The sequence below is a fragment of the Mirounga angustirostris genome, unplaced genomic scaffold (assembly GCF_029215605.1).
Source record: "Mirounga angustirostris isolate CCGP_5_RB_7025 unplaced genomic scaffold, mMirAng1.0.hap1 SCAF_4, whole genome shotgun sequence".
Classification (NCBI taxonomy): Eukaryota; Metazoa; Chordata; class Mammalia; order Carnivora; family Phocidae; genus Mirounga; species Mirounga angustirostris.
This window is the reverse complement of record NW_026991712.1, coordinates 84,407,397-84,434,223: the sequence shown is the minus strand read 5'-3', so window position 1 is coordinate 84,434,223 and position 26,827 is coordinate 84,407,397. Positions and strand designations below refer to the sequence as shown.

Below are 26,827 nucleotides of genomic sequence, written 5' to 3'. Positions count from 1 at the left end.
AAATCTCCAAACAGCAGTCCTGAAAGATGTCTATGCAATTTGCAATGAAAAGAGTCTAATATTTATTAACCACCCATCATGTACACCTTATTTAATCCTCACAACAGCCATCCAAAGCGAGATTTAATTATCCTCATTTCACAGATGAAGATGCTGAGGTTCACTAAGGTTAAGTAACCCAAGGACACACAGCTAATGAGCAATGGGCTATAGTGCAGGCATTCCGCCATGCCACCTGTCTGTAAATAAGACTCATGGAAGACATACCAGGAAGATGTACCAGACACACGATGAAAGAGACAAAGTACTAAAATGTAAAGACATGACTCTCATGACATATTCAACAGTTTCTGAAGCAGTGCAACATACTCACGATTTTAGAAATGATGAATCTTTCAAGCAAATCTGAAAAGAAAAAAGATACATTATAACTAGTATTAACATAACTGATACTATAAACTACTTTCTTATTAGCTAAATCCTGTAGTTTAAGAGTTAAGTCTCATTCATTCACTAAGTAAAAAAAGTTCTGAGCATAATTTTTAAGTAGCGCTATCCCAGAGAAAAAACATAGGCACGAATAAGTGGAAGGTCTTGCTTACAGTGACTGAGTCTTCCCTTAAAGAATAGGAACTTAAAATGAAACTGGATCCGCCCCCCCGCCCCACCATGGTGAATGGGTATTAAGGAGGGCACGTATTGCATGGAGCACTGGGTGTTATAAGCAAACAATGAATCATGGAACACTACATCAAAAACCAATGATGTGCTGTATGGTGACTAACATGACATAATAAAAAATTTTTTTTAAATAATTAAAAAAAAAAATGAAACTGGAACTTAGTGTCCTCTACTCCCATCCCACAGTAATAGACAATGCTTAAGCCCACAAAACCCTTTCTCCTACCTGCCTGCCTCCTCCTATTCACCAGCCAAGTGCCACCTCCCTGGGGAACCTTCACCCTTGATGCACCAGGAAAGAGGGAGAGATAGCCAACTAATTTGGAACACAACTGTCCTTCACTTCCTTTGGTCATGGTCCCTCTCTGAGAATCTAATGGAAGTAGACTTTTCTCCCAGAAAAATGTATGCTCTCAAAAAAAGTTAAATTTAATTCCAGTGGATTCTGCAACTTCTACAGTACCAGGTTAAGAGTTCTTGCTATAGAGAAATAAATGGATACCTCATAGGTAGTTAGCAGCACATGAAAATGTGACTCTTGTTTTAGATCTTGCTGTAGATGGGCTCTCTCCTCCTTGTCACCTGCATACGTTATACAGGAAAGACCTGGAGCAAATCTGAATCCAAGAAAAGAGGTAGATGAACACCAATGCAGAGCCAAAGGGAAGGGTGTACAGATCTGGAAAAGTACATTTCATGGAAGATCAAGGACATGAAGACTTCATGATGTCCTGCAACCAGAAAGAGTCCTGGGCCTCTGGAATCTTATCTAGAGTAAAGGTAAAACTATGAATAAGTTCCTGTGTGAAAAGGCAGAAGGGCTGGATGAATATCTACAAGGGCACTATACTAATTCTAAAGAGAAAACTATTTTTTCCATGTTGGTTACTTCCCATGTCACTGCGAAAAAGATGGCTTCTCCTTTAGTTCAGCAAAATTTACTGAGTACTGATCTTCAAACTGCCAAATAGTAACAATAACATCCATTGAACCTTACCCCCATCAGATTCTTTCTCCTACCTACATTGCCTTAGGTCAGAGTTGTCTGGAAGAAATCAAATCACTGATTGGGACAATATGTTGCTTTATCATATTTCACATACCACCCAGAAAAAAAATCTTAATCAATGTAAAAAACAAAATTGCAGCTACATCTGCTCTATACCTCTCCATCTCTTCTCTCCAGTTGCTCAAAACGGACAAGGGGCAAAGAATCAGAAATGGTCCTTCATCATTTAATCTTCCTGCCAAGTAAATGAAGAGAGCAATAGTCTGGAACACACAAAAAGAAGGCAGTTTTTAACACATTTCCACATGAGAAACAACCACAAAGTTGCCATGACCTTGGAGGGAGCACAAACAAAAAAATAACATACAATCTTCCACACATCTGGAGAGTCATCCATTCCTAAAGTGAAATCATGTAAGCCTAAACAGAATTGCCAAAGAAATTTATGGTACTCAATTACATCAATAGTTCACAAGCAGTGGTGCTCAGTATTTATGTATTGAACCCTGTGATGCAAAGGGAAAAAATCAGGAAAGATTAACAGAAATAAATGAAAACAGTGCAAATAATGCACAAGATCAAGAAAACTCTGAAAACATAAGGCAAGAACATCCAAGATGTGACTACAGATGACCTACTATGTGGTGGTCTCCACTGCTTGCCACACTCTCCAGAGGAAGGATGTTTTCCTTCCTAATTTCCTCCCTCATTTCCTTAGTGTTTTCCTTCCTTCTGCCTGCATTTATAGAGTGCCTTCTATTTTGCTAAGCACTGTTCTAAGATCAAGTATATCATAGTGAACAAAACAGACAAAACTCCTAGCTCTCCTGGAGCATACATTCTAGTGAAGAAAACAAACAATAAATAACACCTCATAAGCATATAAAACAAAAATCTTTGTAAAGCCAAACAGGCATATTTTAGGACATCGCTGTACGTACTTTTGACTAGAAAAGTTTGTTTCTGTGATAAAGAGAGAAAATCACACTCTTTCATAAAACAAAATTTTGAGGAGCCCCCATCCCCAGATGCTGAACCATTCTGAGAAAATCTATCCTAAAGATACAATCCAAAATCCTGAAAAAGCTATATGCCCAAGGATATTCACATGGAGGTTAATACAGCACAAAAAGAGGGGACACCTGGCCATTCCTCATCTGCAGAATATTTACGTTATGATGAATTCTCTTGATGGAATATTATGTAGCCAGCAGAAGATGATTGTGAAGGATATAATAAAATGGATAATTACAGTAACAAAGTTAGATTAATAAAATACAAACTACATGTACGCTATAATGTCAACCATTTAAAACACACTGCTATTCGTTGCTTATGGATAGAGTGTTGTGGCTATAGGGTGGCAGTTATTTTTTAACGAGATTACATTAATTTTATAATGGAAATAATTTCCTTTAAAAAAAAAAAGAATTTCCTTTTTTAACTATCCATCACTTCCCAGCCCAGATTGTACCAGAGCAATCACCCAAGAAGTACATACAGGAATAAAATCATTCTATTTAGCTTTTGCTGAGGATACTATTGAGAGAAAAATTTATCTTTTGTTAGTGTAAACCACATGTATCTACAAAATTAATTTGGATTTACTAGTGAATTCTACCAAACATTTACAGAAGAAACAATGCCAATTTTACACAAATTCTTTTAGAAAACCAAAGGGGACAAAAATTTCTCAATTCAGGGACGCCTGGGTGGCTCAGTCGGTTAAGCGTCTGCCTTCGGCTCAGGTCATGATCCCAGGGTCCTGGGATTGAGTCCCGCATCGGGCTCCCTGCTCCGCGGGGAGCCTGCTTCTCCCTCTGCCTCTGTCTCTCTCTCTGTCTCTCATGAATAAATAAAAAAAATAAAATCTTTAAAAAAAACAAAAACAAAAAAAAACTTCTCAATTCATTCTGAGTCCATCTTTACCACAAAACCAAAATCAAAGACATTATAAGAAAAGAAAACTACAGATAAGTATCTTTCATGAACACAGATGCAAAAATTCTGAACAAAATTTTAGCAACATGGAATTTGGAGGTATAATAGTTTTAGGACACTTAAGGTAGAGCTATATGAACACTCTGGAGAAAGACAAAGAACAAGTGGAATTTGCTGGCTCTGAATGAAGTCAGAGGGATTCCATGTGCAAAGCAAAGGAGACTGCAGGGAGGGCTCTGTACATGATCCGAGTATCTCTTAGCCTGGCTCCCAGAGAGATCCAGAAAACTTACCTTTGTTCTAGTTCCATAATTCTCAGTTCAGGAATGAACTGAGGACCCGATTTATTTGCCTGAGAAACCTGAAGGTGACAAATGAGGTCCTTGAGGGTACCATACTCAGAGGTCATTTTGTATTCCGAATAACCCCTAGATCAATGAGGTATACGTGACATATATAAAGTAGTCTCCAACACGTGGTCAGACAGAATGTTTGTAGAACTATGTGCAGAACTGCTCCAACTGGATGTTTATGTATGTCAGGTCAGACTTGCAGGGGGCAAAAGAGCCTCTAAAGGGATCAATGAGACCTTCACTCATTCTGTCTATTCACTGGTAAAAACTTTTTGGTATGGGGAAACTTATATGTCCATGGTTTCTGATCAAGTGGCCTCTGCTGTATATCCTGACTGCACTGACTTTCTTTAGTATCTTATAGATGAGTAAACCTTGTGTGACTAACCCAAGGAGTGTCTGTGTCCGGACTTTCAATCGATCCAAGCCTTCCACTGACATCTGACAACACAGGGCTATGTTGGTGATCCTCCTGCCAGAATAATCCATCTCAATGCCCAAGGAGGCCACATCTGATTCTCCAGGTCTCTAGACTGGGTGCTCCCACTAGATGACCAAGGCATTTTGGAAGACAGGATTCTTCCTCTGCACTTCTCTAGCATAGCACAGAAATGAGAAGTAGCCCTACCACCCACTGAGGAAGAGAAATAAATAGATCCAGTTAACTAAATAGAAGTATCGCTAAGGAGGGCAGAGGCCATTTGATCCCGGGGAGACAGATATATTTTCATAGAGAAAAACCCTGCCCATTAATTGCAATCCTATGTCAAGTGACACAGTTAAAACCATCCCCATAACTAGGAAAATCAATTCCAAGGTCATAATCTCTTCACAAAGGTTTAGGCATTTCACCTCCTAGTATAAAAACCCACACTAGTAGGGAGCAGCTACAGATAGTGAGAGGCTGTGAAGAGGTATTTCAGCGGAGGTGAACAGCGGTCCCTCCACAGTAACATACCTGGCAGGTCTTACCCAGGCCCATCTCATCTCCCAGGATGCAGCCATTCTGACCATGGAAGCACTCAGCGAGCCAGTTGACTCCCTCCAGTTGATAAGAGCGTAGATGAATCCCTAGGAATAAAAAATACAGCAAGTCTGAAAATCAGCCATTTCAGCACTCACAAGCTATCTTCTAAGACTTCAACTAAAGAACATCACAGCTAGGAAGTTACAGAAATGTATGCATGTGCTGACTTCCAAATAACTTTTTTTTTCTTCTCAAATGACATTTTGAGCAGACTAAGTCACCATTATATCTGAAGCCCTAACAGCCTGTCCATGTCATGGGATCCACTTGCCAGATGAGAAAGTCAAGCTGGGATCTGCCTCTATACTGCCTGGCTCTCGTGCCAGTGTCCATTCTAGGAAGGAGGCATCACTAATGCAACATAACCACAACCAACAACACTTGGATGGTACATGTGTCTGCAACCTTAACTGCAACCATTTAAGTTTGCCATCAGTGGTAAAAGAAAAAAATCAAGCCAAGACTAGATTAAATTCAGCTTCAACAGAGGAGCAGCACCGCTAAGAACTGAAATGATGTTGCACAGAGAATGTTTAACAGTGCACAAGAACAACAGAAAACATCTGAAATCACACTCCAGAGTGCAAGCATATCTCCAGGGGAGCTCTTATACAGGTCTGGTGCCCAATTTTTACGTCTGCTGCCCTGGTTTTTGTGATTGCCACCCAAGGGCTTTCCCGTGATTGCCCCGCTCTGGTGGCTAGGGGGGCTTGCATTCCTGGGTCCCACAGGACTGTAACAATGGTATGCTGCCACCCCAAAGCCCGAAACAGACAGCAAACTGAAACTAAGGAAAAGTCCTACTTGCTAGTCCTAGAAGTTCAGCTTTGGGGCAGGCTTCCCCTTAGGCAGGATCTAGAGGCTACAAAAGTACTCTCAGAGAATATCGGCTGTAGGGTGCCATCATTGCCCTCTCACTCTGCCTCCTTGCTACAGCTCACCAGAATCTCCCAGAAAAGTGCTTATATACTTATCTGTACCCCAATTTTGTCACTGCTGCCCAAAGGACAGCATAAAATTGCCTGGCTCTGCGGGGGGGAAATGGCGGAGGAGTAGGGCACCCTATTTCAACTGGTCTCCGGAATTGAGCTGGATATCTACCAGACCACTCTGAGCACCCACGAAACCAGCCTGAGATGTAAGAAGATCTGGATCTCTACAAACAGAATATCGCAGGCAGTTGGTTTAGAGGTATGAAACGGGGCGCCCTGATTCCGCGGGCAGATATCAGAGGATAAACGGCAGCGGGAGGGTGCCTGGCCCTGGAGATCCACCTCCAGTGAGCGACAGCCTTGTGCGCTGTGGACAGGGCACAGACTCGCAGACCGGTAGTGGCGGGGAAAGGACTTTAGGGCAGCCCCCGTGAAGGAAACTGGAGCGGCAGTATCGCACCTGCAAACTGCAGCCCCTGGGACGGAAACCTCGAGCGGCGGGGCCACGCGCAGGGGAACTGGGAGCGGCTGGCGGTTTTAGAAGTACAAAGGGCAGAGACGTGCCCTGACCTGGAGGCAGGACTGGGAGCGCTGCAGAGGGGCACACAACCCAGGAAGCTGCAGTTTATAGCAGCATGGACAGAGACAGAAACGGAGATAGTGTGGCCTGGAGAGCTCCCTGAAGAGCAGACTGCGATCTCTCTGCTCTGAAGCAGAGGGTTGGAAATGATCTCTTCTGCTCTGACTCCCTGAAGAGACACCAAAAGCCGCCAGGGAACAAAAGACCCAAAGACTGAATCCCGCTGAGCCCATCCCTGGCCACAGCGGGGCAAGGCAACACCGTCCAAACAGGGTTGCCTGAGTAACAGCGTGGCAGGCCCCTCCCGCAGAAGACAGGATGGGAAAACAAGAGGACAGCAACCCTAAGGTCCCAAGAAAACAGGTGCATCTTCCTTGGGTTCTGGTCAATAATTTGGACTCTATACATTCCCTCAAACACCCATCAACAGAATGACTAGAAGGAGGAAGCCCCAAAACAGAAAAGACTCAGAGATTATGGTTTATGCTGCAGATTTACAAATGGATGCAGATATAACCAAGATGTCGGAGATGGAATTCAGGCTAGCAATTGTGAAGACAATGGCTAGAATGGAGAAGTCAATTAATGGCAACACAGACTCTCTAAGGGCAGAAATGAAAGCTGAATTGGCAAAACTTAAAAATGCTATCAGTGAGATCCAATCCAATCTAGATAATCTAACAGCTAGGGTAACTGAGGCAGAAGAGCGAATAAGCGACCTGGAAGACAACATAATAGATAAAAAGGGAAAAGAGGAGGCCAGGGAAAAACAACTCAGAATCCATGAAAATAGAATCAGAGAAATAAGTGACACCATGAGGCGTTCCAATGTCAGAATCATTGGAATCCCGGAGGGAGTGGAGAGAGAAAGAGGACTAGAAGATGTATTTGAGTGAATCGTAGCTGAGAACTTCCCTAATCTGGGGAATGAAACAAACATTTGAGTCCTACAGGCAGAGAGGACCCCTCCTAAGATCAAGGAAAACAGGCCAACACCCCGGCATGTAATAGTAAAACTTGCAAATCTTAGAACCAAGGAAACCATCTTAAGGGCAGTTAGGGGGAAGAGATTCCTTAGGTACAGAGGGAGGAACATCAGAATAAATCAGACCTATCCACAGAGACCTGGCAAGCCAGAGAGGCCTGACGAGACATATTCAGGGTACTAAATGAGAAGAACATGCAGCCAGGAATACTTTACCTGGCAAGGCTCTCATTTAGAATGGATGGAGAGATGCAGAGCTTCCACGACCGGCAGAAACTGAAAGAATATGTGACCACTGAGCCAGCCCTGCAAGAAATATTAAGAGGGGTTCTATAAAAGGAGAAAAACCCCAAGAGTGACCTACAACAGAAATTTACAGGGACAATCTATAAAAACAACATCTTCACAGGCAACATGATGACAATTAATTCATATCTTTCAATAATCACTCTCAACGTGAATGGCCTAAACGCTCCCATAAAATGGCACAGGGTTGCAGATTGGATAAAAAGAGAGGACCCATCCAAATGCTGCCTACAAGATGCTCATTTTGAACCTAAAGATACATCCAGACTGAAAGTGAAGGGATGCAGATCCATCTTCCAGGCCAGCAGACCTCAAAAGAAAGCTGGGGTAGCAATTCTTATATCAGACAAATAAGATTTTAAACTAAAGTCTGTAATACGAGACACAGAAGGACACTATATCATTCTTAAAGGGTCTATCCAACAAGATGATCTAACAATTGTAAATATCTATGCCCCCAACATGGGAGCAGCCATCTACATAAGCCAACTGTTAACCAAAATAAAGAGTCATATTGATAATGATACGTTAATTGTAGGAGACCTCAATACTCCACTCTCAGCAACGGACAGATCATCTAAGAAAATCAACAAGGAAACAAGAGCTTTGAATGATACATTGGACCAGATGGACATCATAGGTAATTACAGAACATTCCACCCTAAAACAACAGAATACTCATTCTTCTGGGGCACACATGGAACTTTCTCCTCCAGAATAGACCATATACTGGGTCACAAATCAGGTCTCAACTGATACCAAAAGACTGAAATTATTCCCTGCATATTCTCAGACCACAATGCTTTGAAACTGGAACTCAATCACAAGAAAAAATTTGGCAGAAATTCAAACACTTGGAAGCTAAAGACCACTCTGCTCAAGAATGTTTGGGTCAACCAGGAAATCAAAGAAGAACTTAAACAATTCATGGAAATCAATGAGAACGAAAACACATCGGTCCAAAACCTATGAGATACTGCAAAGGCGGTCCTAAGGGGGAAATACATAGCCATCCAAGCCTCACTCAAAAAAATAGAAAAATCCCAAATTCAGCAACTAACTCTACACCTTAAAGAACTAGAGAAAAAGCAACAAACAATGCCTAAGCCACGCATTAGAAGAGAAATAATTAAAATTAGAGCAGAAATCAATGAATTAGAACCCAGAAACAGTAGATCAGATCTACGAAACTAGAAGTTGGTTCCTTGAAAGAACTAATAAGATCGATAAACCACTGGCCAGACTTATTCAAAAGAAAAGAGAAAGGACCCAAATTAATAAAATTATGAATGAAAGGGGAGAGATCACAACTAACACCAAGGAAATAGAAACAATTATTAGAAATTATTATCAACAACTATATGCCAAGAAACTGAGCAATCTGGAAGAAATGGAGGCCTTCCTGGAAACCTATAAGCTGCCAAGAGTGAAACAGGAAGAAATTGACAACCTGAATAGGCCAATAACCAGTAACGAGATTGAAGCAGTGATCAAAACCCTCCCAAGAAACAAGAGTCCAGGGCCTGATGGATTCCCTGGGGAATTCTACCAAACATTCAAAAAAGAAATAATACCTATTCTACTGAAGCTGTTTCAAAAAATAGAAACAGAAGGAAAACTTCCAAACTCATTCTATGAGGCCAGCATTACCTTAATCCCCAAACCAGGCAAAGACCCCATCAAAAAGGAGAATTTCAGACCGATATCCCTGATGAATATGGATTCCAAAATCCTCAACAAAATCCTAGCTAATAGGATCCAACAATACATTAAAAGGATCATCCACCACGACCAAGCGGGATTTATTCCCGGGATGCAAGGGTGGTTCAACATTCGCAAATCAATCAATGTGATAGAACACATTAATAAGAGGAGGGAGAAGAACCATATGGCCCTCTCAATTGATCCAGAAAAAGCATTTGACAAAATACAACATCCTTCCTGATTAAAACTCTCCAGAGGGCGCCTGGGTGGCTCAGTTGGTTAAGCAACTGCCTTCAGCTCAGGTCATGATCCTGGAGTCCTGGGATCGAGTCCTACCGTCGGGCTCCCTGCTCAGCGGGGGGGTCTGCTTCTCCCTCTGACCCTCTTCCCTCTTGTGCTCTGTCTCTCATTCTCTCTCTCAAATAAATAAATAAAATCTTTAAAAAAGAAAAAAACTCTCCAGAGTATAGGGATAGAGGGAACATTCCTCAAGTTCATAAAATCCATCTATGAAAAACACACAGTGAATATCATCCTCAATGGGGAAAAGCTGAGAGCCTTTCCCTTAAGATCAGGAACACATCAAGGATGCCCACTCTCGCCACTATTGTTCACCATAGTACTAGAAGTCCTAGCAACAGCAATCAGACAACAAAAAGAAATAAAAGGTATTCAAATTGGCAAAGAAGAAGTCAAATTCTCTCTTTTCCCAGATGTCATGATACTTTATGTGGAAAACCCAAAAGACTGCACCCCCAAATTACTAGAACTCATCCAGCAATTCAGTAATGTGGCAGGATACAAAATCAATGCACAGAAATCAGTTGCTTTCTTATACACTAACAACGCAATTGTAGAAGAGAAATTAGAGAAACGATTCCATTTACAATAGCACCAAAAACTGTAAGATACCTCGGAATAAACCTAACCAAAGAGATAAAGGATCTATACTCTAAGAACTACAAAACACTCATGAAAGAAATTGAAGACACAAAAAGATGGAAAAATATTCCATGCTCATAGATCAGAAGAATAAACACTGTTAAACTGTCTATGCTACCCAGAGCAATCTATACCTTCAATGCCATCCTGATCAAAATTCCAATGACATTTTTCAAAGTGCTGAAACAAACAATCCTAAAATTTGTATGGAATCAGAAGAGACCCCGAGTTGCCAAGGAAATGTTGAAAAAGGAAAACAAAGCTGGGGCATCATGTTGCCCGATTTCAAGCTATATTACAAAGCTGTGATCACCAAGACAGCATGGTACTGGCACAAAAACAGACATAGAGACCAATGGAACAGACTAGGGAGCCCAGATAGGGACCCTCAACTCTATGGTCAAATAATCTTTGACAAAGCAGGAAGAAACATGCAATGGAAAAAAGACAATCTCTTCAATAAATGGTGCTGGAAAATTGGACAGCCACATGCAGAAGAATGAAACTCGACCATTCTCTAACACCATTCACAAAGATAAACTCAAAATGGATGAAAGACCTCAATGTGAGACAGGAATTCATCAAAATCCTAGAGGAGAACATAGGCAGTAATCTCTTTGACATCACCCACAGCAACTTCTTTCATGATACATCTCCAAAAGCTAGTGAAACAAAAGCAAAAATGAACTTTTGGGACTTCATCAAGATAAAAAGCTTCTGCACAGCAAAGGAAACAGTCAACAAAACAAAGAGGCAACCCACAGAATGGGAGAAGATATTTGCAAATGACACAACAGATAAAGGGCTGGTATCCAAGATCTATAAAGAACTTCTCAAACTCAACACCCAAAAAACAAATAATCAAGTCAAAAAGTGGGCAGAAGATATGAAAAGACACTTCTCTGAAGAAGACATACAAATGGCTAACAGACACATGAAAAAATGTTCATCATCATTAGCCATCAGGGAAATCCATATCAAAACCACACTGAAATACCACCTTACACCAGTTAGAATGGCCAAAATGGACAGGGAAAGAAACAACAAATGTTGGAGAGGTTGTGGAGAAAGGGGAACCCTCTTACACTGTTGGTGGGAATGCAAGTTGGTATAGCCACTTTGGAAAAACAGTGTGGAGGTTCCTCAAAAATTTAAAAATAGAGATACCCTATGACCCAGCAATTGCACTCCTGGGTATTTACCCCAAAGACACAGATGTAGTGAAAAGAAGGGCCATATGCACCCCAGTGTTCATAGCAGCAACGTCCGCAATAGCCAAACTGTGGAAAGAGCTGAGATGCCCTTCAACAGAGGAACGGATATAGAAGATGTGGTCCATATATACAATGGAATATTACTCAGCCATCAGAAAAGATGAATACCCAACTTTTACATCAACATGGACGGGACTGGAGGAGATTACGCTAAGTGAAATAAGTCAAGCAGAGAAAGTCAATTATCATATGGTTTCACTTATTTGTGGAACATAAGGAATAGCATGGAGGACATTAGGAGAAGGAAGGGAAAAATGAAGGGGGGGGAATTGGAGGGAGAGATGAACCATGAGACTATGGACTCTGAGAAACAAACAGGGTTTTAGAGGGGACGGGGGAGGAGGGATTGGTTAGCCCGGTGATGGGTATTAAGGAGGGCACGTAGTGCATGGAGCACTGGGTGTTATACAAAAACAATGGATTGTGGATCACCACATCAAAAACCAATGATATACTATTAGGTGACTAACATATCATAATAAAATTAAAAAAAAAATTGCCTGGTTCTGAGGGCAGTGGGGCTTCTACCTGCAGTTCAACAGGACTGTATATATTTGAATTCTTTTTTTAAAGGTTTTATTTACTTGAGCGAGAGATAGTGTGCGCACGTGTATGCACCAGTGGGGGGAGGGGCAGAGAAACAACCAGACTCCTCGCTGAGCACAGAACCTGATGTGGGACTCAACCTCAGGACTCTGAGATCATGACCTGAGCTGAAGTCAGACGCTTAACTGACTGAGCCACCCAGGCGCCCCAGGACTGTATGTATCTGTATTCTTTAAAAGCTGCTGAGGGTCTGGCTTCCAAACCGTCTGAATGGAACTGCTGACTGAGATCCTCCCCTTTGTGAAACTGACTGGTCTTGGCAGACCCTAAACTACTGGGACCTATTAAAACTAAAATAGGCTGGGGTGCCTGGGTGGCTCAGTCGGTTAAGCATTTGCTTTCAGCTCAGGTCATGATCTCAGGGTCCTGGGATCAAGCCCCGTGTCAGGCTCTCTGCTCAGTGGGGAGCCTGCTTCTCACCTGCCTCTCTGCCTACTTTGCCGGCTGGCTCTCTCTTTGTCAAATAAATAAATAAAATCTTAATAAATAAATAAATAAATAAATAAATAAATAAAGTAAAGGAGGCTGCCTGGAAAATCACAAAGATTTAAAAGACAACCAAGAGCTTAACAGGGTTGAATGGTAAGTTTTATCACCTACTTAATGTCCTACACAAAACCAACCCTTCAAGACTGGGAGAGGTGTTTGTTTCATCTTATGCGTAGAAACTGACAGGAGAGACAAGCACAATGAGCAAACATATGAATATGTTCTAAACAAAAGAACAGGTAAACCCTTGGGAAAAAAATTCAAGGAAACTGAGTTAAATAATTTACCTGATGAAGAATGCAAAGTAACAGTCATAAAGATGCTCATCTAATTTGGGACAAGAATGAATGAACTACATAAGAACTTCAACAAAGAGACGGAAAATACGAGTTCCACACAGAATTCGGAGAACTGAAGAACACAATAACTGAACTGAAAAACAAAATACAAAACAAAAACCCCGACAACAGAAGGATTCAACAGCAGACTAAATGAAACAAAAGATCTGTGAACCTGAAGACAGAGCAGAGGAACTCACCTAAACAGAGCAGCACAAAGAACAAAGAATTTTTTTAAAATGAAGATAGCTTAAAGGGATCTCTGGGACAACATCAAGAACACTAACATTCACATTACAGGAGTCCCAGAAGAAGAAGTGAGAGAAAAGGGGGGAGAAAACTTATTTGAAGAAATAATGGCAGTTTTTCAAGGAAGATGGCAGAGAAGTAGGGGACCCTAGTTTCGTCTGGTCCATGGAATTCAGCTAGATAGCTATCAAATCATTCTGAACACCTGCAAACTCAATCAGAAATCTAAGAAAAGAATTGCTGCAATTCTACAGATAGAAAAGCATCTGAAACAAATACATTATATGTTAAAAAACAAAAGGTAGGAAGGGAAAAACGAAGAGGGAGAAATCGGAGGGGGGAGACGAATCATGAGAGACTATGGACTCTGAGAAACAAACTGAGGGTTCTAGAGGGGAGAGGGATGGGGGATGGGTTAGCCTGGGGATGGGTATTAAAGAGGGCACGTATTGAATGGAGCACAGGGTGTAATACGCAAGCAATGAATCAGGGAACACTAGATCAAAAACTAATGATGTAATGTATGGTAATTAACATAACAATAAAATTAAAAAAAATAAAACTCAAAAAAAAAAAGAAAGTAAGAAAAGCTACCACTTTTTGCAAGGTAGGAGGCATGAAGAAGTAAATCTGAGGACATATATCAGAAGATAAACCCCAGAGGGAGGGAGCCTCCATAAGCTGCTACCGAAGAGTGATACAGCAGCAGAGCACAAGATTGGAACTTTCAGAAGTCTGCTCTGGTTGGGGATTTCCCTGCCTGAAAGGTGCTCAGGTAGCTAAGCAGGGCAGAATCCTAGGTGGGACAGCGTGGTCTCAGGATCCCAGGAGTCACAGAAAGATTGGGGGTTCCTGAGTGCAGCACAGTTCCCAAGCATCAGAGCAGGGAAGCCGGCCACAAACAGGGAGCCCAAGAGTGGGCTTTCTGCTCAGTGTTGCCATAAACTTCAAACCATGACATGACAGGGTGACTGCTGTCCAAGCAGAGCCCCAGTAAGTGGCAGAACCACGGTGAGACCCTCCTTCCTTCTCCCTCCCCAGGAGCAGCAAGGGTGAGCACTGCAGAAGTCTATAAAGTTTACAGAGTTGAAACAGGGTTGCATGCCTGAGATAAAAATGTTTGGTCACAGGCTGGGTGAACCAGAGTGCAGACAGAAACCAGGGAGACAAGAGTGACTGCTTTTGTGTGACAGTTCACTGAAGAGTAGGGGGCATAAACTTTCAGGTCCAGGGCTGGACACTGGAGCAACGCCATTTTCATTTCCATCCCCCATAGTAGAACGGAAAGCCTTCAGGGAACAAAAGGCACACAGAGCAATCTGGAGCTGCTTATGCTGAGCCCGGCCCCCTGGAAGGGGGAGTGCAATTCTGCCCTGGCAAAGACAGCTGAGAATCAGCACAACAAGCCCCTCTCCCAGAAGACCTCAGAAACATCCAGCTAATACCAAGTTTACCAATCACACAGAACTGCAAAACTCCAGTGCTAGGGGGAAATAGTATACAGAATTCATGGTTTCTTCTCATGATTCTTTAGTCTTTCAGTTTTAAATTTTTTCTCATTTTCAACTAATTTTGTATTTTATCAACTGTTTTTTAAGTCTTCATTAATTTTCATTTTTACATTTACATTTTATACATTTTTTTTCATTTTTGGCTTCCTTTCATCGTATTCAATTTTAGGGCGCCTGGGTGGCTCAGTTGGTTAAGCGACTGCCTTCGGCTCAGGTCATGATCCTGGAGTCCCTGGATCGAGTCCCGCATCGGGCTCCCTGCTCGGCAGGGAGTCTGCTTCTCCCTCTCCCACTCCCCCTGCTTGTATCCCTCTCTCGCTGTGTCTTTCTCTATCAAATAAATAAATAAAATCTTTAAAAAAAAAAATAAAAAAAATTATTTTTTGGTTATATATAAGTTTTTCTTCCTTTACAATTTTGGGATCTAGTTTCTTCTAACAAACAAACCAAAATACACCAAGGTTCTAGTACATTGCTCTGTTCTGTTCACCTGTTTGATTATATTCTTTCTCTTTACTTTCTTTTTCTCTTTTTTGGTTTCTGATGGGTTCTGATTTGTTAGTGTATATTTTGGGGGGTCATTGTTGCTATTTTTGTATCTTGTTCTCATTAACGTATACTTTTCTGGACGGAATGACAAGACGGAAGAATTCACCAAAAAAAAAAACAGAACAAGAGAAAGTACTCACTGCCAGGGACTTAATCAATATGGATATAAGTAAAATGTCAGAACTAGAATTCAGAATAATGATTATAAAGATACTACCTGGGCTTGAAAAAAAGCATAGAAGACACTAGAGAAATCCCTTCTGGAGAAATAAAAGAACTAAAATATAATCAGGTCAAAATCAAAAAGGCTATTACTGAGATGCAATAAAAAATGGAGGCCCTACCTGCTAAGATAAATGAGGCAGAAGAGATAATCAGTGATACAGAAGACTAAATGATGGGGAAAAGGGGTGCCTGGGTGGCTCAGTCGGTTAAGTGTCTGCCTTCGGCTCAGGTCATGATTCCAGGGTCCTGGAATCGAGCCCCACATTGGGCTCCCTGCTCAGTGGGGAGTATGCTTGTCCCTCTCCCTCTGCCTGCCACTCCCCCTGCTTGTGTGCACATGCTCTCTCTCTAATAAATAAATAAAATCATTTAAAAAAAGGATGGAGAATAAAGAAATCGAGAAAAAGAGAGATAAACAACTACTGGATCACAAGGGGAGAATTCGAGAGATAACTGATACCATACAGCAAATTACCAGAATAATTGGGGTCCCAGAGGAAGAGGAAAGAGAGAGGGGGCAGCAGGTATACTGGAGCAAATTATAGCTGAGAACTTGCCTAATCTGGGGAAGGAAACAGGCATTAAAGTGCAGGAGGCACAGAGAACCGCACTCAAAATCAATAAAAAGACATGGGAACCTCCATAAAATAGTGAAGCTTGCAAATTTCAGAGACACAGGGGAAATTCTGAAAGCAGCTGTAGATAAGAGGACCTTCACCTACAAGGAAAGAAACATAAAGATGGCAGCAGACCTATCCATAGAGACTTGGCAGGCTAGAAAGGACCAGCATGATATATTCAGAGTGTTAAATGAGAAAAACATGCAGCAAGAATACTTTATCCAGCAAGGATGTCATTCAGAATGGAAGGAGAGATAAAGAGTTTCCAGACAAACAGAAACTAAAAGAATTTATGATCACTAAACCAGCCCTGCCAAGAAATATTAAAGGGGATCCTGTAAGCAAAGAGAGAGCCCAAAAGTAACACAGACCAAAAAGGAACAGTGACAATATGGAGAAACAGTGATATTGCAGGTAATACAATGGCATGAAATTCATACCTTTTCAAAACTTATTCTGAATGTAAATGTGCTAAATGCTCTAATCAAAAGACAGAGGGTATCATATCGGATAAAAAAGCAAGACACATTGATATGCTATTCACAAGAGACTCATTTTAGACCCAAAGACACCTCCAGATTGAAAGTGAGGGGGTGGAGAACCATTTATCATGCTAAAGAAAGCTGGGATGGCAATCCTTACATTAGACAAATTAGATTTTAAACCAAAGACTGTAATAAGAGATGAAGAAGGACACTATATAATTAAGGGTCTATCCAACAAGGAAATCTAACAATTGTAAATATTTATGCCCCTAACATGGGAGCAGCCAATTATATAAACCAATTAATAACAAAATTAAAGACACACATTGATAATAATACAATAATAATAGGGGACATTAACACCCCACTCAAACCAATGGACAGATCATCTAAGCAGAAGATTAACAAGGAGACAAGGGCTTTGAATGACACACTGGTCAAGATGGACTTCACAGATATATACAGAACATTCCATCCTACAGCAACAGAATACACATTCTTCTGGAGTGCACATGTGACATTCTCTAGAATAGATCCCATACTGGGTAACAAATCAGTTCTCAATTGGTACCAAAAGATTGGGATCATTCCCTGCATATTTTCAAACCACAGTCACAGTGCTTTAAAACTTGAACTCAATCACAAGAGGAAATTTGGAAGGAACACAAATACATGGAGGTTAAAGAGCATCCTACTAAACAATGAATGGATCAACCAGGAAATTAAAGAAGAATTTTAAAAATTCATGGAAACAAATGAAAATGAAAACACAACTGTTCAAACCCTTTGGCATGCAGCAAAGGCAGTCCTAAGAGGGAAGTATATAGCAATACAAGACTTTCTCAAGAAACAAGAAAGGTCTCAAATACACAACTGAACCTTACACCTAAAGGAACTGGAGAAAGAACAGCAAATAAAGCCCAAAACCAGCAGGAGAAGAGAAATAATAAAGATCAGAGCAGAAATCAATGAAATAGAAACTAAAGAATAGTAGAACAGATCAACAAAACCAGGAGCTGGTTCTTTGACAGAATTAAAAGATTGATAAACCCCTGGCCAGACTTACCAGAAAGAAAAGAAAAAGGACCCAAAGAGATAAAATCATGATGAAAGAGAGATCACGACCAACACCAAAGATATACAAACAATTTTAAGAACATATTATAAGCAAGTATATGCCAACAAATTAGGCAATCTGGAAAAAATGGATGCATTCCTAGAAACATATAAACTACCAATCCTGAAACACGAAGAAATAGAAAACCTGAACAGACCCATAACCAGCAAAGAAATTGAAACAGTAAGCAAAAACTCCCAATAAACAAGAATCCAGGGCCAGATGGCTTCCCAGGGGAATTCTACCAAATTAAAGAAGAATTCATACCTATTCTTCTGAAGCTGTTTCAAAAAATAGAAATGGAAGGAAAACTTCCAAACTCATTCTATGAGGCCAGCATTATGTTGATCCTGGCACCAAAGAGCCCACCAAAAAAGGAGAATTACAGACCAGTATCCCTGATGAACATGGATGCAAAAATTCTCACCAAGATCCTAGCCAATAGGACCCAACAGTACATTAAAAGGATTATTCACCACGACCAAGTGGGATTTATTCCTGGGCTGCAAGGGTGGTTCAACATCCACAAATCAATGTGATACACTACATTAATAAAAGAAAGGACAAGAACCATATGATCCTCTCAATAGATGTAGAAAAACCATCTGACAAAGCACAGCATACTTTCTTGATTAAAACTCTTCTCAGTGTAGGGCTAGAAGGAACATACCTCAGTATCATAAAAGCCACATAAGGAAAGCCCACAGCGAATATCTTCTCAATGGGGAAAAACTGTGAGATTTTCCCCTAAGGTCAGGAACATGACAGGGATGTCCACTCTCACCACTGTTGTTCAACATAGTACTAGAAGTCCTAGCCTCAGCAATCAGACAAAAAGAAATAAAAGGCATCCAAATTGGCAAAGAAGTAGTCAAAGTCTCACTCTTTGCATATGACATGATACTCTATGTGGAAAGCCCAAACGACTCCACCCCAAAATTGCTAGAACTCACACAGGAATTCAGCAAAGTGGCAGGAAAGAAAAATCAACGCACAGAAATCAATTGCATTTCTATACACTAACAATGAGACAGAAAAAAGAGAAATCAAGGAATCATTCCCACTTACAATTACACCCAAAACTGTAAGATATTTAGGAATAAACCTAACCAGAGAAGTAAAGGATTTGTACTCTGAAAACTATAGTACACTCATGAAAGAAATTGAGGAAGACACAAAGAAATGGAAAAATGTTCCATGATCACGGACTGGAAGAACAAATATTGTTAAAATATCTATGCTACCTAGAGCAATCTATACATTCAAAATACCCTATCAAAATACCATCAACATTTTTCACAGAGCTGGAACAAATAATCCTAAAATTTGTATGGAACCAGAAAAGGCCCCGAATAGCCAAAGGACTGTTGAAAAAGAAAACCAAAGCTGGTGGCATCACAATGCCGCAATTCAAGCTGTATTACAAAGCTGTAATCATCGAGATGGTATGGTACTGGCACAAAAACAGACACATAGATCAGTGGAACAGAACAGAGGACCCAGAAATGGACCCTCAACTCAACGGCCAACTAATCTTGTATAAAACAGGAAAGAATATCCAATGGAAAAAAGACAGTCTCTTCAACAAATGGTGCTGGGAAAATTGGACAGCCACATGTAGAAGAATGAAACTGGACCATTTTCTTACACCATATACAAAAATAAATATTAAATGGATGAAAGACCTAAATGTGAGATAGGAAACCATCAATATCCTAGAGGAGAACACTGGCAGCAACCTTTTTGACCTCGGCTGCAGCAACTTCTTGCTAGACACGTCTCCAAAGGCAAGGGAAACAGACAAAAATGAACTACTGGAACTTCATCAAGAGAAAAGGCTTTTGCACAACCAAAGAAACAGTCGACAAAACCAAAAGACAACTGACAGAATGGGAGAAGATAATTTGCAAATGTCTCATCAGATCAAGGGGTAGTATCCAAAATCTATAAAGAACTTATCAAACTCAACACCCAAAAAACAAATAATCCAATCAAGAAATGGGCAGAAGACCTGAGAAGACATTTCTCCAAAGACGACATACAAATCGCCAAAAGACACATGAAAAAGTGCTCAACATCACTCAGCATCGGGGAAATACAAATCAAAAGCATAATGAGATACCATTTCACACCAGTCAGAGTGGCTAAAATTAACAAGTCAGGAAACAACAAATGTTGGCGAGGATGCGGAAAAAGGGGAACCTCTTACACTACTGGTAGGAATGCAAGCTGGTACAGCCACTCTGGAAAACAGTATGGAGCTTCCTCAAAAAGTTAAAAATAGAGCTATCCTATGACCCAGCAATTGCACTACTAGGTATTTACTCCAAAGATGCAAATGTAGTGATCCAAAGGGGCACCTGCACCCCAACGTTTACAGCAGCAATGTCCACAATAGCCAAACTATGGAAAGAGCCCAGATGTCCATCAACAGATGAATGGGTAAGGAAGGTGTGATATATATGTATATAATGGGAGTATTACTCAGCCATCAGAAATACCAAAATCTTGCCATTTGTAACGACATGGATGGAACTAGAGGGCATTATGTTAAGCGAAATAAGTCAATCTGAGAAAGACAGCTATCATATGATTTCACTTATATGTGGAATTTAAGAAGCAAATCAGAGGAGCATAGGGAAAGGGAGGAAAAATAAAATAAGACAAAACCAGAGAGGGAGACAAACTGTAAGAGACTCTTAACCACAGGATATAAACTGAGGGTTGCTGGGTGGGGGGGCAATGGGGTAAATGGGTGACCGGCATTAAGGAGGGCATGTGATGTAGTGAGCACTGGGTGTTATATACGACTGAGGAACCACTGAATTCTATCCCTGAAACTAATAATACACTATATGTTAATTGAATTTAAATAAAATTAATTAAATTCAAAGCAAAAGAAGAAATAATGGCTGAAAATTCCCCCAACCTAGGAAAGGGAAAGAAAAAAAATTCATATCCAGGAAGTCCAAAGAGTTCCAAGTAAGATGAATCCAAAGAGACCCACAAGTACATTATAATATAAATGTCAAAAGTTAAAGACAGAGAGAAAATATTAAAGGCAGCAAGAGAAATACAACTTGATACGTATATGGGACCTCCTATAAGACAACAGATTTATCGGCACAAACTCTGCAGGCCAGAAAAGTGGCACAATATATTCAAAGTACTGAAAGAAAAAAATTTCCAACCAAGAGTACTCTACCCAGCAATGTTATCATTCAAAATTGAAGGAAAAACAGTTTTCCAGACAAGCAAAAGCTAAAGGATTTCATCACCTCTAAAACCAGTCTTATGAGAAATGTTAAAGGGATCTCTTTGGGTGAAAAGAAAGGCACTAATTAGTAACAAGAAAACATATAAAAGTATAAATCTTACTGGTAAAGGTAAATATATACTAAAGGGAGTGGATTAATCACTTATAAAAAATAGTATAAAGGTTAAAAGACAAAAGTAGCAGAAATAACCATAACTATAATAAATAAGATACACAAAAGATTAAAAGCTGTAAAATGTGACATCAAAAACATAAAACATGCTGGTGGGGGAAGAGTAAAAATGTAAAGCTTTACAATGAGTTCAAAATTAAGTTATTATCAACTTAAAATAGACAGCTATAGACACAAGTTGTTATATGTAAACCTCACAGTAACCACAAAGCAAAAATCTATAGTTGATACACAAAAGATAATAAGAAAGGAATCAAAGCATATTTCTATAGAAAATCAGATGAAACCACAAAGAAAGAAAGCAAGAGAGAAAGGAACAAAAGAACTACAAAACCACCAGAAAACAATTAACAAAATGGCAATGAGTACATACTATAATAATCCCTTTAGACATTCATGGACTAAATTCTCTAGTCAAAAGACAGAATGGCTGGGCGCCTGGGTGGCTCAGTTGGTTAAGCGACTGCCTTCGGCTCAGGTCATGATCCTGGAGTCCCGGGATCGAGTCCCGCATCGGGCTCCCTGCTCGGCGGGGAGTCTGCTTCGTCCTCTGACCCTATCCCCTCTCATGTGTTCTCTCTCTCTCATTCTCTCTCTCTCAAGTAAATAAATAAAATCTTTAAAAAAAATTAAAAAAAAAAAGACAGAATGGCTAAGTGAATTAAAAAAAAAAAAAAGACCCCACCTACACACTGCCTACAAGCAACTCACATCAGAAATAAGGACATAAAGTAAAAGGATGGAAAAAGATATACCATGCAAATGGAAACCAAAAGAAATCAGGGGTAGCTATACTTATATAAGACAAAATAGATTTTGAAACAAAGACTGTAACAGACAAAGAAGGGCATTACATAATTATAAAGGGGTCAATCCAATAAGAGAATATACCATTTGTAAAAATTTATGCACCCAAAATAGGAACACCTAAATATATAATAAGCAAATGTTAATAGACCTAAAAGGAGAATACAATAATGGTAAGAAGTACAATACTAGTAAGAGACAGAAATAGAGTAATAGTAAGAGATTCTAATACCCCAATTTACATCAATGGTTAGATCATCCAGACAAAAAATCAGTAAGAAAACATCAGCCTTAAATGACACATTAGACCAGATGGACTTAACAGATATATACAGAGCATTCCATCCAAAAGCAGCAGAATGCACAGTCTTCTCAAGTGCTCATGGAACATTCTCCAGGATCAATCATGTTAGGCCACAAAACAAGCTTAAATTAAGAATGAAATCATATCAAGCATCTTTTCTGATGACAGTGTGAAACTAGAAATCAATTACAAAAAGAAAACTGGAAAATTCTCATATGTGATTAAACAACATGCTACTGAACAAATAATGGGTCGATGAAAAAATCAAAAGCAAAATAAAAAAATACCTTGAGACAAACAAAAATGTAAATACAACATATCAAAACTTATGGGATGCAGCAAAAGCAGTTTTAAGAGGGAAGCTCACAGAGATAAATGCCTACCTCAAGAAACAAGAAAAATCTCATATTAACAACCTAACTTTACACTACAAGGAACTAGAAAAAGAAGAATAAATAAAGCCCATGTTAGTAGATGGAACGAAGTAACAAAGACCAGAGCAGAAATAAATGAAAAAGAGACTGAAAAGACAACAGAAAAGATCAATGAAACCAAGAGCTCTTCTTTGAAGAGATAAACAATATCGGTAACCCTTTGGCTAGACCCACCAAGAAAAAAAAGAGGTTCAAATAAATACAATCAGAAATGAAAGGGGAGGGGCGCCTGGGTGGCTCAGTTGGTTAAGCGTCCAACTCTTGGCTTTGGGCTCAGGTCATGAGATCAAGCCCCGCATCCGGCTCCATCTTCAGCATGGAGTCTGCTTGAGATTCTCCCCCTCTCCTTCTCCGCTCACTCTCTCTCTCAAATAAAATACATAAAATCTTTTAAAAAAATGAAAGAGGAAATGTTACAACACCACAGAAATACAAATGAGCACAAGAGACTACTACGAACAATTACATACTAATAAACTGAACAACCTAAAAGAAATCAATACATTTTTAGAAACATACAACCCTCCAAAGCTGACTCTTGAAGAAACAGAAAATCTGAACATACCTATTACTAGTAAAGAGATTGAATCAGTAATCAAAAACCTCCCAAAAAACAAAAGTCCAGAATCAGATGACTTCACTGGTAAATTCTACTAAACATTAAAAGTCTTCTTTGAATTATTTCAAAGTCTTCTAAAAAAAAAAGAAGGGGGGGTAACACTTCCAAATTGTTTTTACAAGTTCAATAATACCTTGATACCAAAACCGGACAAGTACACCACAAGAAAATTATATAGGTCAATGTCCCTGAAGAACATAGGTGCAAAAACCTCAACAACGTATTAGAAAACTCCATTCAAAAATACATTAAAAGGGGGCGCCTGGGTGGCTCAGTTGGTTGGTCAACTGCCTTCAGCTCAGGTCATGATCCTGGAGTTGCGAGATCGAGTCCTGCATCAGGCTCCCTGCTCAGCAGGGAGTCTGCTTCTCCCTCTGACCCACCCCCTCTCACATGCTCTCTCTCTCTCTCATGCTCTAATAAATAAATAAAATCTTTAAAAAAAATACATTAAAAGGATCACATACCATGATCAAGTATGATCACATACCAATAAATCACATACAATGATTTATTCCAGGGATAAAAGGATAAACATCTACAAATCAATCAATTTGATATACCACATTAACAAAATGAAAGATAAAAATCATGTGATCATCTCATAGATGCAGAAAAAGCATCTGACAAAAATCAACATCCATTTATGATAAAAATTCTACACAAAGTGGGTATAGAGGGAATATATCTCAACATAATAAAGGCCATATATGACAAGCTCATAGCAAACATCATATTCAATGGTGAAAAACTAAAAGCTTTTCCTCCAAGGTCAGGAACAAGACAAAGATGCCCATTTTTGTCACTTTTATTCAACACAGTATTGGAAGTCCTAGCCACAACAATTAGGGAAGAAAAAAAGGGCATCCAAATCAGAAAGGAAGAAGTAAAACTGTCACTATTTGCAGAAGACATATTATATACAGAGAAACCTAAAGATGCACCAAAAAAACTATTAGAATAAACTAATTCAGTAAAGTTGCAGGATACAAAATCAATACACAGAAATCTGTTGCATTTCTATATACTTATTACAAGCTATCAGAGATATTAAGAAAACAATCCCATGGTTCGTCTCCCCTACTATCTTTTTTTTTAACATATAATGTATTATTTGTTTCAGAGGTACAAGTCTGTGATTCAACAGTCTTACACAATTCACAGTGCTCACCATAGCACATAACCTCCCCAATGTCTATCACCCAGCCACCCCATCCCTCCCACCCCCCCACCACTCCAGCAACCCTCAGTGTGTTTCCTGAGATTAAGAATTCCTCATATCAGTGAGATCATATGATACATGTCTTTCTCTGACCGACTTATTTCGCTCCAGTTCATCCATGTCATTACATAATTAAAAAAAAGAAGAAGAAGAAGAAGAAAACAATCCCATTTTATCCTCTCCAAACCCTGTACTTCTTGGATTTTTAACGGAAGCTTCATCACGTAGGCATCATCAATCATTTAACTTCATTTTCAGCCTTTTCCCATCTCAACAGAATGGGGAATGGAGCTGAAAATTCCAAGCTCTAATTATGGCTTGTCCTTTCTTGTGACCAGCCCCCACCCAAGAGCCATCCAGGAACACACCCAGCATCACCTCACTAGAACAAAAGATATTCCTGTCACCCAGGAGATTACAAGGGTTTCATGAACTCTATTCTGGGAACCAGGGGGCAGAGCCAATATGTACTTTCCATTATCTCACAAGACCATTAGTCCAACTGTCAGCTCTAGGACCCTACCCACCTCAGCTACAATCCATGCCAGTAAAATAGATGCTCAGTATCCACTTAACCTCCCTGAAGTTAGGACTAGGCTCCAAGAGAAATGCAGAAAACCCAAATCCCTCCCAGACTATGGCTTCTCCCACATTTTTCCCTTCCAAATCTCCCACAGTCGTCATGTACAATAGAACTAGAAGGGAGTCTGGGAAATGTAGTCTTTTGCTTTATAGCCTTGAGGATGTGATAAGGCAGGCTTGGGGGTTGGGGAAGAAATAAATGTGAGGGTGCCCATCAGCTGTATCCATCATACAGTTGTTTGAATTCTCTTGCCCACCTCTCAGGATGGTGAGGAGTACAGGCATACCTCATTTTATTGTGCTTCACTTTACTGCCCTTCACAGACACAGTGTTGTTTTTGTTTTGTTTTGTTTTTACAAATTAAAGATCTGTGGCAACCCTGAGTCTACAATCGCCATTTTTCCAACAGCATTTGCTCACTTTTTGTCTCTGTGTCACATTTTAGTAATTCTCATAATATTTCCAACTTTCTCATTATTGCTATATTGGTTATGGTGATCTGTGATCAGTGATTGCAACTTATTGAAAGCTCAAATGATGGATTAGCATTTTTCAGCAATAAAGTATTTTTTAATTAAGGTATGTACATTGGGGTTTTTTTGACATGATGCTATTGCATACTTAATAGACCACAGTATAGTATAAACATAACATTTATACGTGCTGCAAAACAAAAAAATTCACTTGACTGGCTTTATTGCAATATTCACTTATTGCAGTGGTCTTTAATCAAACGAACCTGCAGTATCTCTGAGGTATGCCTGTCGTAGAAAAGGAGGCAAAAACAGCACAAGTAATAGGTCTGCATGTTCCAAAAACAAAGTGGTCCTAACACACCTTTATGATCCAATGTATTTTAGGTTTCTGAAGTTCACTGGTATGCATGGGCTATATCTGCGACACTACTCAGGGGAGGAAGATCAACTAAAAGGTTTTTTGAGTTTTGTTTTTTTTTTAAGATTTTATTTCATTATTTATTTGACAGAGAGAGAGAAAGAAAGAGAGAGAGCACAAGCAGGGAAGCAGCAGACAGAGGGAGAGGGAGAAGCAGGCTCTCCGATAAGCAGGGAGCCCAACACAGGGCTCAATCCCAGGACTCCAGGATCATGACCTGAGCCGAAGGCAGACGCTTAACCAACTGAGCCACCCAGGTGCCCCCAACTAAAAGTTTTCTAATCACTGGGAAGAATACCGCAGAACGAAATACTTGTTTCATCAGTTTTCAAAAAGGGCTAATTCATTACATATTTGAGAGGAAAAAAGACAGTCAAGTTCCTCCCTAATACATTTAAAACTGTATTAGAAGAAAAATATTAAGCCAACAACAATAAATTCGAGTAGTAAAGCCCCCACCTAAGCAAAATACTAAAGGCAAAAATCATTTAGAAAAAAGCTGAAGATCTGACTAAAAACAATTTTTAAACACCACTGAAATACACACACACTCACATACCTCAAAATCAAAAGACAAACGAGAAAACATATT

The 26,827-nt window shown here is 39.9% G+C and overlaps 1 protein-coding gene across 2 annotated transcripts in view; it reads right to left on the bottom strand.

Moving 5' to 3' along the window:
* CHD1L (chromodomain helicase DNA binding protein 1 like) overlaps nt 1-26,827 on the bottom strand; it is an 88,492-nt gene that overhangs the window by 58,646 nt on the left and 3,019 nt on the right. For both annotated transcript variants that reach the window (XM_064588378.1, XM_045896805.2), the window contains exons 2-5: nt 4,943-5,055; nt 1,847-1,953; nt 1,184-1,298; nt 374-405 (exon numbers count right to left, since the gene is read on the bottom strand). In XM_064588378.1, coding sequence (XP_064444448.1) covers nt 374-405; nt 1,184-1,298; nt 1,847-1,953; nt 4,943-5,055 — 367 coding nt within the window. The remainder of the gene's footprint in view (nt 1-373; nt 406-1,183; nt 1,299-1,846; nt 1,954-4,942; nt 5,056-26,827) is intronic.